Source organism: Miniopterus schreibersii (genome assembly GCF_964146895.1).
Source record: "Miniopterus schreibersii genome assembly, chromosome: 1".
Classification (NCBI taxonomy): Eukaryota; Metazoa; Chordata; class Mammalia; order Chiroptera; family Miniopteridae; genus Miniopterus; species Miniopterus schreibersii.
The window spans coordinates 163,270,865-163,286,401 of record NC_138101.1 but is presented as its reverse complement, the minus strand read 5'-3'; the positions used below and the strand labels follow the sequence as shown (position 1 = coordinate 163,286,401).

The 15,537-nt window shown below is 36.8% G+C and overlaps 1 protein-coding gene across 3 annotated transcripts in view; it reads right to left on the bottom strand.

Annotated features, from left to right (window-relative positions):
* Positions 1-15,537, bottom strand: part of MAP2K5 (mitogen-activated protein kinase kinase 5) — a 238,893-nt gene that overhangs the window by 203,760 nt on the left and 19,596 nt on the right. For all 3 annotated transcript variants that reach the window (XM_081134329.1, XM_081134330.1, XM_081134331.1), the window contains exons 3-4: positions 15,378-15,445; positions 18-87 (exon numbers count right to left, since the gene is read on the bottom strand). In XM_081134329.1, coding sequence (XP_080990455.1) covers positions 18-87; positions 15,378-15,445 — 138 coding nt within the window. The remainder of the gene's footprint in view (positions 1-17; positions 88-15,377; positions 15,446-15,537) is intronic.

Genomic DNA, 15,537 nt, shown 5'->3' with positions numbered 1-15,537 from the left:
AATTTGTTCAACATTACCTCTTGGAAAGATCTGTAGAGGCTCTATTAACTGTCCATTTACTTGCTGTTCCATTACTGTGGAATAGTACTGCAAAGAGATTATAGAAAGAGATTACTCAGTAATGTATGAATACTGCAGCAGGCACTTACGGGTTGTTTAATTCATAGCACTTTTGTAAATTGCTGGTGTGTGTGTGTATATATATATATATATATATCAGCCTCGAGAATACTTTGTCCCCATTTACACATTAAAATGACTATAGTGAATATTCAGGATTGAAAGTCCAGTATAGTGTTATCCTCCACACTGTCATTTATCTTTCAAAGTAAAACTGTTGATTAAGACTTTAGATTAGTACTTGAGCTGTATAAGTATTTTGAAAATAAAATGTATTAAAAACAACACAAAGCATTTTAGTGGAAAATTCTCAAATTGCCTCTTGTTCTTTTCCTCTGGATTTTGCAAAGCAAAATGAAGATGCCTCGCATTTAGCTTGGACCTCTTTTCCAGTTAGTTAATCAAACATTATTCATATTGGGGTATAAAATACACAGATAATGGAAATCTAAGTCATAGAGACTGTAGAATGAGCAAACAAAATACGACATTCAAATTTGACAGGATAATTTGATAAAAAGGCAGCCCAGTTTCAAGCAAACATACCTTTTATGCTTTAATCTTATAAACACTTTAGTATGGATCAAATTCCACGTTAAAATTCTGGACACAAAAAAATAAAGTTCCAAGTAAAAAAGCTTTCACACTCCTTCAGAAATACAGATTCATCCAGTAGGTTGTATTATAGTCTGATTCCCATTTTCCTTAATATGCTAACTGATGAGCCTACGTCCACCTAACTGGGAGATCGCTTCTGTGTCCTTACTTCCTTAACACTTGACAAACAACAAAGTGATGTTCTTGGTGGCAAAATATCAACAGTGAAAACCACTGATTTTGTATTTTCAGGGGCTGTCACAGAGCAGAACTAACCTTTAATCTTTGCTGTTTTTATATTAAAAACACACAGATGTTATTTAACTACTACATTTTCAGGAAATTCTTCATCATTATTTGCTGACATTCTTAGGTTTCTTTTTAGGAGATACAGACACATCTTTTAATTGCTTTTACATTAAATTATAATTGTAAAATTACAATTTTACATTAAATTATTACAAGATCAAGTTTTTGTTTCCCTTAGAAATAAAGGTAGTTTTTTATTTCTACATCTTAAATTCTACATCATCTTGGAAATCAAAAGTTAACAAGTCTAAGGTTCTTTGCCCTAAAAACAAAGTGAAGGTGAATTTTTGATAGATATAGACTGATATAAGTGTACCCTGCTCTCCAAGGGCTTTCAAACTGTAGAGGAAACCAATCCTCTCTTTCTATGTATGTAAAACCTTATATACACACAGCATAAACGTATGTGACACATTCTCTGGAATATATACTAAGGTGAATGTCTTTCAGGAGACTATATTCCTTAAAACCCCAGAAATACAGCGCTCGCCATTACTCAAACAGTGATGACAAGTAAATGAAATATCAATCATGTAGGCTGTCAACCTTTTGGGACAGCAATAACTGTTAACAAGTAGTCTGGAAAAATTGTCCGAAAATGACTTGTCCTCGGCACACCAGTGTTTGAGGTTTCCATGGAAAATTAAGATGCCAGTGGCTATTTGGAACATTGCTCAGGTATTCTTTTTAATGGGAAATTTGCCGGTTATTGATCCACAGCATGTACCCCCTTGCTTCTGGAAGGCTGCAAGCAACTTTCCAATCAGTGGTTGTCAAAAAAATTACTGCCTTTTTATACTGATACAAGACAACAGCAGTGGTGGTGTTCTCCTATAGTTAATGCTTTTCTTTAATTAACTGCTATGTACAATGGGTTAGTAATTTCAGTTACCACTTCACCACAGTCCTAGAAATCAAAACAAATAAAATATCCTTATGCTTTGTCTAACAAATTAATTATAGCGTTGTCTGAAACTGGTGCTTGGGGTCAAGTTTGAAAACAAATAACCTCAAATGTAAAGGGTCAGAACAGGTGCAATGCATTTTTTTCCTACTATAAAACCTTGCATGCATGAAATTGACCTGTTTTCCAACTTTATTTATTTACTTCACAAAATAAATTTTAAAAAATGGTTTCCCTTTCTTTTCAGACCTGTGCCAAATCAACTGGTAAGCTATATATACTTTGATAATCATTGTAAGAATTTTTTAGCAATCTATAAACATCTCTTTGTATTATAGGATTAACTCAGTCACAGTAATATTAAGTATGCAACTTGCCAGTTTCTCTAAAGCAAGTAGTTAAGAGTTTGTTTTTTGTTTTCTACATTTCTTCCAAACCCAGAGAACATTTTCTCCTGCTGAAATACTGAGTTCGATCTGTGTTTGTATTAACAGAGAATCTGTGTTCCACACAACAAAGTAATTCACCATCAAGGACAAACTATAAAGGAAGGTGATTAAATCCATGGCACAAGCCTCGTCTAGGCAACTGATCTCTGAGGAACAGGCCTGTAGAGGACCAGGGGGCTGCCAACAAGGCACCAGACCTAGGAGCTCAGGCTACTGCTCAAATGGCATTCCCTAAGGGGCATGGATAAAATGCAGAGCCACCTATAGTATCTCCCAGCACAGAGCAGTCCTGATGGGCCACAAGGCCTATGCTACCCAGTGAAATGAGCAATGAACTTGAAGGAGTTAGAGGACTCAAACCCAGAAGTCTCAGTATGGGCCATTTCCTAGCACAGGACCTCAGTGAGGAGACAATGAACCTCAGTTTACTAATCTGTAAAATGAAGATGGCATCTACCTACAGGATTCATTTGGACTTACATGAGCAAATATAAGACAGCACTTAATAAGCTACAGAGCAAGTTGTTTTTAGATCTTGATCCTCTCAATGTTTTTATATATTCTCCCTTTAAAGGGGTTCTTTCCAATGTTGTTCCAAATAATGATAAAATATAAACAATGATGACAAAGACTTCTACTAGACAAAAACAAAATGAAACAAAGGAAAGCCTAAATCTTATATTCCAAGATACTTAACATGGTTCAGACAGAAAAGTAACCATTATAACATTAATGAAATCATAATTTGAAGATATCTAAAGGACTTCCTGAGTTTAGTCTCTATAATCTTACCTTGGCTTTCATTACCCCTAACACAAATCCCTGCACATAGTAGGTGCTTGATAAATATGTATTGCTTGAAATGGGGTCCAATATTGACTCTGCCACTTAATAACTTGTAGTAGTCTTCAGAGAGTCATTTAACTTTGGTGAACTTTAGTTTCCTCCAAATAAGAGTAAAGAAATCTACTCTATGACATATGGTTAGTGTGAGGCTCGAAATTAAACTGCAGCAATAGAATTAGTGAAGGCACTTTGTAAACTGTAACGCATTAATAGTAGTTGAGAAATTAAAAAGTGAACCGCCTAATACTGTAACAATATTAAGCACAGCACTTTCTGAGTAGAAGTGTTCTAGCATTTAAAAATACAGAAGTAGTTATGTATAAAAAGTACAAAATGTTGTGCTCAACCTTATAAAATGTTTTCTGCTGGTATCCCTTGAAGAATCCGTTACATGCAGTAATTGCAGCAATAATCAATAAGCTAACTGAGTAAAAGATTAATCAGGTTTGTGATTGCTAATGGAATCTCCAGTACCAGACTCAGATTAGTTTGAGAGTCCCTCTGAGATGTTCTTCAAAATCCTTAAACAATTTTAATAAGGATGTGACAAAGTTTAGCATAGTTATCCAAAAATCTAATTAATTTGAAACAGAGGGCCAGATTCAACAAGGGGATAGCAAGTACAATTTTGGCTTTGTTTTGTTTGCAAGTTTATCAAACAGTGTTCCTATTTGTTATAAACCTAATTCTAATTCTAACAGCACAATTCAATCAATAATTACATGGAAATCTTCATGGAAATCTGCCATATGAAAACTTGAATTCTAAAACAGCAGTTTAATTTTACAAGGCATAGTTCTCTCTTAAGAGAGAGAGAAGAGAAAGGCAAAGAGAGAGCAACACACAACACAGAGAAACGACTATCGCTCATCGAATACCTACTATATTAGCCTCAGTACTACATATTTACATTCATTCATTTAATTTGTCACAGCTCTAGCCTATTCTGTGAGTATCATCACCCCTATATTTCACAGACAAAACAAAGGGTTTACCAGTGAATCAAGAAAAATACTTCTTTCCTTCTAGTCCATGCACTCAGAACATAAAATGTATGTTTACTATTTAAGAGCCAAAAGGTAGGTTATCTCCTATTTCTCATACACAAAACATGTAACTAGATAAAGCAGGCTACTGGGGGACTGCTGAGCTGGTAGAGAGCTTGGCTTCCTCACTCATACCCTGTGTGGGTTAGGCCAGGTCACCTGATCTGTTCAGGGGCTGGGGATGCACAAGGCAGCATGGTGCAATGCAAAGATTCCTGTGCTGATGAGGGGCCTCTCCCTCCTTCAGTGACCCTCTCTGGTTTTCCTACCTCCCTAACTACCCCACTCAGTTTCCTATAAGTGGTTCTTTCCCCACCCCTCCTTTAAATGATGCAGTTCCCCATGGTTTTTCATCAACCTTCTCTTCTTATTTTATACTCTCCTTGAGTTAACTTCAGCCACTTCAAAGGTTTCAATTACCAGAGGAGTCATTGAGACTAATTAGGAGCTGATGAATCACAAATCTTTATTTCCAGCCCAGATTTCTCTCCTAAGATTCGGAACATAACCAACTGGTTGTCCACAGGCTCCTCAAATTCAACAGGTCCCTACCTCTCCCACCCCTCCCTCATGCCCTAGACCTGTCTTCTGTCACCTGGGTTCACTATCTCAGTAAATGACATCACAATGACCTAATTTTCCAAACCAGATATCTGAAAGTAATCCAGAGCATCTCTCTTTCCTTCTTCCCCACACTCAGTCAATCACCAGTCTTGTTAACTCTGCATATTCCCCACCTCTCAAGTCCCTCAAGCTAGGGCCCTCCGCGATCTAGCCCACCTCCCTCCCCAACCTCATCTCATATACTCCCTTCCAAACTGCCCAGACCACACTGAGTCACGGTAGCTCCTCCAGAATGGCCCAGGCATCCTTTCACCTTAGCCTTTAAACATACTCCTTTCTCTGCCCCAAACACCCTTCCCAGTCCCCCTGTCCTTGCTTACTCCACCTAGACAGCACCCTCTTCAGGAAGGTGTCTCTGTCCCCAAAGCTAGATCAGGTGCTCCTTCTCTGTGCTCACAGCACCTAACACTTAAACTTTTAATAGCATTTATCACTCTGCCTGGTGGTTATGAGTTTTTCTTATCCTCCCACACTGAACGCTGTTTCCTTTTCTGTTAATCTCCCTGGCTGGACATGAGTTCCTTGAAGAAATAAACTGTATGTTCAATGTACCTCCACCACCTAGCATAGGACTTGGCCAGATAGTTGCTATCCCATAAATATTTACTTATGAAAAACTGGCTGTACGAATAAGTGGACAAATCAATGAGTGAGTGATCTCAGGTCCCAGCTCTACACTTAACTAACTGTGTGACATTGAGAAAGGCAGGCAATTTGTGCCTTAGTAGCCTCAGCTGTAAAAATGGGAAAAATACCTCCCTTGTTCATTTCATAAAGGTGTTAGGAAGATCAAAATAAAAGGGGCTGGTATATGGGAAACCTTCTTATAAAATACTTAAAAAACTTGAAATAGGGCACAATGCTATGAATCTCCCACTTCTGAGCAACAGTACATAGAAGAAAATGTTTATAACAACAGAATGATACAAAAACCACTAAACAAGATTACTGACATTTTTAGACCAAGTACAGAAGTAGAAGAATTTAACTAATTGGTTTATGGAGGCTGAGTCAGTATCCCTTCTCTATCCCTCAGTACAACAGTACTACAGTACTATACATAATAAAATAAGTAAAAGGGTATTATAAGGAACACTGTTTCTCTTCTGGAAGTTCATCAAGGACAGGGACCAAGTCTTGTGTATTTTCTCTCAATGCAGAGGTATTAACCAGGGGTCCATAGCTTATAGCCTTAGGAAATCCCTAAGTTCCTGAAATTATGTGAAATGTCACATTCTGTGAATTTTCTGGGAAAAGAACAACTTTGCAGATTTTCAAAAAGGCCTGTGTCCCCCAAACCCTAAGTAGGTACTGCCATACAATGCCTACCACCGTGCCTTACACACAATAGGTGCTCCCCAAATGTTTAGAGGAAGGAAACAGATAAAACTAATACAGGCATGGTAACTACTCTCATTGGTCATACTTCTAACTTCTCAGTGACAAATCTTACATACCAAAAAAAAGGGTTATTTATTATTCTATATGTTTATAACAAAACAGTTTCCTAAATCTTTCCTTAGCATGTCTTCTAACAGACAACATAATTAGTGCAGTATTTCAATTTATAGGGAATAGCATGCTGGTTTTTTCCTACTGATGATAAAAATTTCAAATTCCTGTTCTGTCAATACTGCAAGCATACCCCATTATATGTAGCTCAGTCAGTAATTACAGCAATAATCAATAAACTAACCAGCTATTTGCAGTCCATAGTTAATTTATTAGTTTTCCCAGTGAAGAGCCCAACAACCTTAACTCTGTCAAATGACTGCAAATTCAATTACACTACTCAGAAGTGTCATCCATTATACCTTCTTTCAATTCTTTTTTATACTTTACACTAAGAGACTTTCCCTATGTGACGCTGACCTCTTAGGAAGGACACACGTGCTCCAGTGGTCAAAAATAACATAGGAAGCCAATCTATTCTAGATACCAAATTAATAGCTGCAAGACTTGCCTGGCTTCAGGTCCTGCCCCACCCCCACTCCTCACTCACCTCACTGCCCTTGCAGAGGTAACTACAATGTGCAGATGTTCTTCCTTAAATGACTACGCTGAAGAGCTCCATGTGGTCATGGATGAATTAGGTGAGAAAGAAAAACACAATGAAAAGTTTTCCAGTGAAAGGTTGACAGGGAACAACTCTGGGGCCTGTTTATATGCTAATGTTATTGGATAGAAGTATTTATTAATGATTTGGAAATGAAAAAGACAGTATGTTGGCCAAGTCTAATGATGACACTATTTGTTTTGGATAGTAAAACCATAAAGGATGTTCGGGAGCTCCAGATGGTCTAAATAGAGGTTTGGGCAGCCAATAACAGATGAAATTCAACTTGGACAGTTTAAGGTAATGCACATGCGCAAAGAAGTTTAAATTTGTATTCAGCAATGGTCCCAGACTTGTAGGACCCTCTCAGCTGAAGCTTTCAGAGTCATCACCACAGTTGGCTTGAGGCAGTGACTACACTAACCTTTCACCTACTTCTAGGCTGCAGCAATTCTGCTACACTTCTAAAGTAGAAGTTTAAATAGCAGCTTCAGGGAACCTGCCACTTAAATAAAACAGGACCATCAGGCCATGCAGACAGCAGGCCAAATGGGAAGTTCCCTTACAAATAGGCTGCTTTATTTAGCCAGTTCTGTAGTGCTTTGACAAAGATCCTGCTTACTGCTCACCTATTAAAAAAATAAATAAATCAAACAAGTCTCAGGGAGGATGCGGAGAAAAGGGAACCCACACGCACTGTCAGTGGGATTGTAAATTGGTGCAGCCGCTATGGAGAACAGTATGGAGGTTCTTCAAAAAATTAAAAATAGAACTACCAAACAAACCAGCAATTCAACTGCTGGGTATTTATCTGAAAACAAAAACACTTAATTTGAAAGATATATGCACCCCTATGTTCATTACAGCATTATTTACAAAAGCCAATATATGGAAGCAACCTAGGTGTCTATGAATAGATGAGTGGGTATATATACAATAGAATATTACTCGGCCATAAAAAAATAATAAAATCTTGCCATTTGCAACAACACGGATGGACCTAGAGGGTATTACGCTAAAACAAATAAGTCAGACAAAGACAAAATATCATGTGGTTTCACTTATACGTGGAATCTAAAAAAAACACACAACAAAAACAAACCAACAAAATGTTCGGAAACAGACTCATAAATACAGAGAAAAAACTGGTCTGACGGTTGCCAGAGGGAGGGGGCTGTTGGAATTGGAGAAAGGGTGAAGGGGTTCAAGAGGTACAAATGTCCAGTTATAAAATACATAAGTCACAGGATATTATGTATTGCACAGGAAATATAGTCACTAATGTCACAATAACTTCATAATGTGACAGGTGGTTACAAGACTTATCATGGTGATCACATCGTAAGATACATAGATGTCGAATCACTATGTTGTACACCTGAAACTAATATAATGTTGTATGTTGACTGTATTTTAATTTATGCCCCTTTGGAAATATTTCCTGGGTTCATAATTTACTGAATTTCTCTAATTTACTGAATTGTAGCAAATTTACATTCACCTTTCAGATATATGTAGAAACTACTTCTTGTTTCCAGTAAAATCGGCCGAGAGCATAGAGGTTCATTAGGAGATGCCAACAAGGGCCTAATACCTTGGTTATGCCCCACAGCAATCCTAGTGCTAGAGGTCCCTCATTTCCTTTGAAGAGAAGGTCCTAGCCATAACCCTCAAGGGGCTAATTGATGTACAACATGGTTCTGCCCCCTCCTGTCAGCTATTGAGACATAGGACCCCAGAAGAATCAACCTACAGGCTACCCTGAGAACCTCTACAGAGATGGAGCTGAACTGGGAGCACAGCCACATTAATGACACAATAGATGCCACCCTGGCTGAGGCCTGCTTGTGGTCACTTTTTCCTTTGCTACCATGAGCTGCATAATAAAACCCTTGTTTTGATATAAATTTGAGTATGCTTCTGCTTCTTGCCAGCACAGGTGCCACAAGATATTTCACGACAGGGGCTAAATAAGGGGCTACTATATTTTTATCATGATTTCAAGGGAATCCAAATGTCCCAGACAAAATAGAGGAAATTAAAATAATCTGCCGCTAAAAAATGCTTTATTCATTGACTAGAATGAGAAAACAAAAGAAAAACTTTACTTTCAGCTTAGAGCATGTTACTATTTGAGAAAAAAATGGAAAATTTCCAAAACAATTTATTTCATTTACTTTCTCACTATTTTCACCATTTCTCCACCCTACCAGGAGAATATGCTGTATTATCAGTCTATTTGGATGAACTGCATTGAATTAGGGGACTAACTGTTCGTTGAAGACTAAGCTGATTTCAACTGAGCTGATTTTCCATTTATAAAGTAAGTTTGAAGTAGGACCCTCTTAATATGGGAAGTGTTTAAAAACACCACGTGGAAAATGAACTTTCAAGTTCTTCGCTCTTTGAGGGAAACTTTCTAATAGCAAAGGTCCTGAGGCTGTTAAATGTTCAAATCCTAACTAGCAAGACATTTTGGTGTAAAACTCAGCCTTAAAGGTAAGGAGAAAATCCCTAAAATTTTAAAAGCCCACAGAGTATTTTTTTATATTCAATAATATTCATAATATTACTTCAACAGATGCCAAAACAAAAACATCACTTAAAACCAGGAATGAAGAGACTGGAAGTGAAGAGACTGGGAGCTAAGGGCCTGGATCTGTACCCAGACCTTCCATTCATTAACAAAGTGACCTCCAATTGAATCTGATCTCACTTGGCCTCAGTTTCCTTTTCTGTAAAATGAAACAGTTGGACGAGACCTCTAAGCCTCTCTTCCAACTCTCCTTGAGTAACTGTACGATTTTAGAGGCAATCTCCAAGTTATGCATACTAGGTAGGATAAAGCTAATCATATCCCAATTTACAAAGTGCTATAAGAGGTCAAAAAGTAGTTTCTCTCATGGTACAACACATCTAACAAGGTACACTATGGTCAAGTGTACCACAGGGAATACTTACACTCTGCTAAAACACAGGGGCCTGGCCTTAATGGGAGGTTTTACAGTTAAATTCATCCCATACTTTTCTGGCAATGTGAGGGAAAATGGTATAAAGAGAAAGAATGGGCAAAATGAAGAAAATTATTCTTGTTACTACTGTACTGCACTCCTACAAGCACCTCAGTATCGAGGGAACCAGGTATAATAAATCCTTTACCAGACACAGGATTTAGCAGAAACAAATATAAAATATCTGAATTTCTTAATGAAAGATCACCCAAAAACAGAGGATAACTTTAAAATAACCCCCTCCTATAGCTGGGTATCAGTGATAGATAAAGCTTATGATGAATCAATAAACAAGACCCAGCAATGTTGTTTGATGTTGAAAGGAAATGCAGCCAGCACCATGAGACAACAAATACAAAAAGGTGGAAGAAGACAAGCAGCATGCTATCTTCAATCTTTCTAGAAAATGAGAGGGAAAATGAAACAAAAAAGTGTAAACTACATTAAGGGAATGTTTAACAGGGTCCTTTAAATAATTAGCAATAATTAGGAATTCAGTTTTCAGAATATGTAGGTTGGGTGTATTTTTTTCCTAATAAAGCATTTCAAATTCTAATTAAAAAAATACGTTATGGAGGAATTAAAAAGACACAATAGTGTCAGGGAAAAAGCCATGATCCCAGAAGTGGAATATTCTAACAACATAACTTACAAGAAACTATGCTATAAAAACAGATTGTTGATTAACACAAACTCATAACAAAACACAGAGAGCTATCACTGTGGTATTGTAATAACACTTGGCTGCTGAATTCTCTCAATACATTAAATATCTCCTTGGAGACCAAATTACTTTACATTTTCTTAAAAGACAATTTATTATAGCTTTGTTTTCTTCTCATTATCTCTTAAAAATATATCCAATGAAGAAATGAATACAACTTCTAAATAACTTACATAAAATGATACTAATGTGTGACAACACTTTGGTTTAATATGTTGGTTATTAGTTAAATAGCACACAACAACCTATTGTCATGGCAAATCCTTACACAATGTGATATTCCACATGTCACATGTATCAAAAACCACTGTATGCCACTGTTATGGCACACATAAAATCAACACCCTAAGGCTTCTAACAATTTAAATAATTGATAAGGTTTCAATTAAAAAGGCAACATTTGCAGGTATAACACAAAAATCCATTTAAATTACTGATAAACAAAACAAAACAAACCACCACAAAAAACCTTAGGCTTCTGTTGGCCCAAAGCCAGAAAATGCTTGTATCCAATGGATTAAAAAAGAAATTAAGAAGTATGTCTGCAGGTTACAACTTAGACAATGCAAAATTTTTTAAAACTTTAGACAGAGATTCAGGCTGTTTATTCATTTAATCTTTGTAATCAATAGGAAAGGATAATTAAAGGATTTATAGTAAAAGTGTCTCTAGTTTTGCTTTGCCTATATTAAAGAAATACTAAGGTGACTGCAAATTTATTGAATGCCACATGAAAAATGACTTTTTATTTTTTTTAGAGTAAATATATGGTCATCTGTCACTATTTTCCTGATGTCACCACACAAAACCTGGAATCAAAATTTTTGAGAGCCAAATTGAACCTAAAATATGAAGACCAATGCAGGTTTTTAATAACAGGTTGGCAAATGAAGACTATCAACCAAAATCTATTGCAAGATTCTCTTATGGTTCTCTTAATGCAAAACTGGAACACAAAGGAATTTCAACCATGAGAACCAAGGCAGATCAAAATGAGAGTCAACCAATCTTGTTTGTGCTTTTTGAAAAAGAGATTCCTTTACTCTTTACAGTTTAAATGTTTTCTCAGAGCTTGACTACATAAACAAAGAATATGTGACAGTAGGGGGTTAGTGCAACAAACAGGAGAAAAATCCATTTAGATTTTAAATGACTTAAAACTTAGCTCTCTTAGGAACATGTTTCTCTTAAAAAATTTTTTTTTATTGATTTAGAGAAAGAAGTAGGGGAAGGGAGAGAGAGAGAAACATTAATATGAGAGAGAAACATCAATCGGTTGCCCTCCACATGAGACCCATACCCAGACCTGGGATTGAACCACAACCTAGGTATGTGCCCTCACCGGGAATCGAACCACCACCTTTTGGTGTACGGAACAGCACTCCAACCAACTAAACCACAACAGGGCATAGGGATATTTTCATTTAAAAATACTTTGCTTAAGCACTCAGAATCAGGTAAGTGGAGCTCTACCTTTAGTTAAAATTTGGTGGCGGTGGGGGCTTAGGTTCCCATCTCTAAATATTTAAGTGAATGAAAGAGAAAATCTGGACCTAATCAGCCTGACCACAATCCATGGACCACTACCAATTCATAAAAAGTTTTCAACATCCATAGCAAATCAATACAAAGAATAATTGAGTTTTTATATTAAAACTAAATTAACTAGCTCTGGCTGGTATGGCTCAATGGTTAGAGAGTCAGCCCGAAGACCAGAGGGTTGAGCTTCTGTTCTCAGTCAAGTGCAGGTACCTGAGTTGCAGGTTGGATCCCCTCCCCGGTCAGGGAGTATGAGCAAGGCAACCAATTGCATCTCTCTCACATCGATGTTTCTCTCTCTCTCTATCTCTCCCCCACCCTCCCCCTTCCACCTCCTCTAAAAATCAATGGAAAAATATCCTTGAGTGAGAATAAACAAAAAAACAACTAAATTAACTCACTTCAATGGTCATCTTTACTTTTGAGATTATGTACTGCCCAATGTTTTAATCTTTAAATAGCTCCCACTTTTTTCTTTATTAATAAAATAATGGTTAAGAGTAGATAATTTTATTAGTTTATGTATTAAGATTTTGTGGGGGGCAAAATTAAACACAGTGCCTATGCCTGTCCTCCAACCTAAAAATGAAAAATTGAGCCCGGCCGGCATGACTCAGTGGTTGAGCACTGACCCATGAACCAGGAGATTGTGGTTAGATTCCCAGTCATGGCACATGCCCGGGTTGTGGGCTCGATACTGGGTAGGGGGCATGCAGGAGGCAGCCGATCAATGCCTCTCTCTCTCACTGATGTTTCTATCTATTTCTCCCTCTCCCTTCCTCTCTGAAATGAATCTAAAAAAAAGAAAGAAAAGAAAAATTGATTAGTTCATGAAATCCAAATATTTGGCGATCAATGAGCTAGGTGATTTCAGACTAAAAAGTGGCTCTCAAGAAATCTCAGGAGCTTTTAAGTTTAAAGACAATTACATAACTCTAATATTTTCCTACAACACAAACACGTCATTTGAGAAAATAAGCACAAATCATTAGGAATATCTCAACTATAGATATCTCAACTAAGGTATTATATGAACACAAATCACTCAGAATTTAATAGCAGTGATAACACAGAAAGATCACAATACTCATGTGCAAGGAGGTGGATAGGACAGAAACAGTGTAAAACAGTAAAGCATCATGAGCTTTGGCATAAGAAGAAACTGAACTTTTTAATTTTTTTATTTATTGATGAGAGAGAGAGAACTAAACACCAATTTGCTGTTCCTCTTATTTATGCTTTCATTGGTTGATTCTTGTATGCACCCTGACCGGGGATTGAACCTGCAGCCTTGGCGTACTGGAACGACACTCTAACCAGCTGAGCCATGAGAAGAAACTGAATTTAAATTCCATACTCACATTCATATCAGCTCTAAGACCTTCAGCATGTCTGTTAATCATAGATTCCTCATCTAAAAAATAGGAATGATAATATCTACACCTCACAGTGATTATTAAAACCAATGAAAATTAAATACCATAAGCATTTGGTATATAGATTGGGCACCTAAAAAACAGAAATTATGATGATGATGATCACATGTAGTAACATTCTTAAAAGGCACACTTTGTCAGGTCTTCCCAAAAGTACATTTTTGAAAATACACCTTGCGTGTGGATATGTCAAAAACATAATGGCAATACACTGCTGTCAGTAATGTACTCTCTGCAAGAGATGCATGTGGAAAAACTAGAAGCCATCTACGCACGTGTGTTTTCTAAAAATAAGCATGTCACATTCTCAGGAGAGTTAGAAATCTATCAATACTAGTGCTAGACCTTTCAGCAGACCATCCTACTCTGCCTTTCAAGGTGCTGATGAGCCCTGCTCTAAATTCTCAAAGCACAAGGACTCTCAAGTAAGTTAATGGGAAGTCAATGGGAAATTGACTTTTCCTACTCTCTGCAGCTCTGAATGCAACGCTCTGTTAATCATGCCATTCTTCTTGTTCTCTTTCCTCCTACCCTAAATTAAAACTATTGGCGGAAACCCATACAGATATTTTACAGTTTTCATTACAATGAAACAATACCTTGGGTTGAAGCTGAAGTCTATCAAAAACCTACAACCTAACTGTTAGCTAAGATTAGAGTCTCACTGAAAAGCAAGGGCGCTGATTCTATCATTTCCATCATAATACCACTTTGCATTTGTATGGAACTTTTAAGTTTCAAAGAGCTTTCCCCGGCTATTCCCCCATTTCATCATTACAATGATCCTGTGCCAGAGAAAGGACACGTATTATTATCCACAATTGACAGATGAGGCAACTATAGCACAGAAAGGTTAAGTGATTTGCCTAAGGCCAGGAAGCCAGAAGAGAGCAGTGGTCTCCTGGCTTCCAGTCCAATGCTCTTTCCACCAGGCCACTAGAGAAGGTTTTATAAACACATGACAAACTCAGATAAAATAAAATAAAACAAGTAAGAGGAAATAAAACAAAATACAAGGAAAGCGCAAATCGGGGCTCAGGGAAGCTATGTTTCTTCATCATAGTTGAATTTTTCAAGCTTAGTATTAAAGGTCTAGAAATGTAGTCTTTTCTCTTGTTTATCTACTTCAGTCCTGTGACAAACATTAATGCAAATTTTCACTGAAATCTAAAACACAAAAATCATTTCAGGATATATTCAAATCAGTTTGATTCAGTAAGTAACCCTGCAGTAGTTCATCTTGGGATGGGTGTATGGGGGTGTATAAAATAATGAAGAACACATCTTTAAATTGTGTATATGTATTAAGCTTGCAGCTACATTATAACTACGGTCTGTTTGGAAGGGTGAAAGAGATCTCCAGTTGAAAGTAGATTTTGAAAAATTTTTTAGAGCCCAGGGGTTCATTTTTAATGAGCCGTTACTTTAAGTACTGCATAAAAAATACAGGAAATTGATAGTCCATTTAGTCTGCACCATACCTAATGCAAAAGTCATTAAGATGCATTATTCTTAATGTTCATGATATGATCAGTAAGTGTCTTTTGGAAAGATTGCCCTTAACTTTCACATAAGGAAATCTCTGAAAACCTTATATACTATATAGAAAAATGTTATGGCAACTGTGATTTACTTTTATATCTTCACTCTGCCAAGAAACAGCATCCTCGATTATAGTAACATTTTGAAGACAGTCCTCATTTGTAATATACTTACATATGACAGCATTGCCTTCATTTCTTCATCACTTCTCACTGTAATTCGATCACCATCTTCATCTTCATCTGTTTAAAAAGCAACATAATGCAAGTGATAAGATTTGCGTTTTTTAATGTACAAAAACCATGTCAGCTGGAAACAATTACAATTGGTTTTT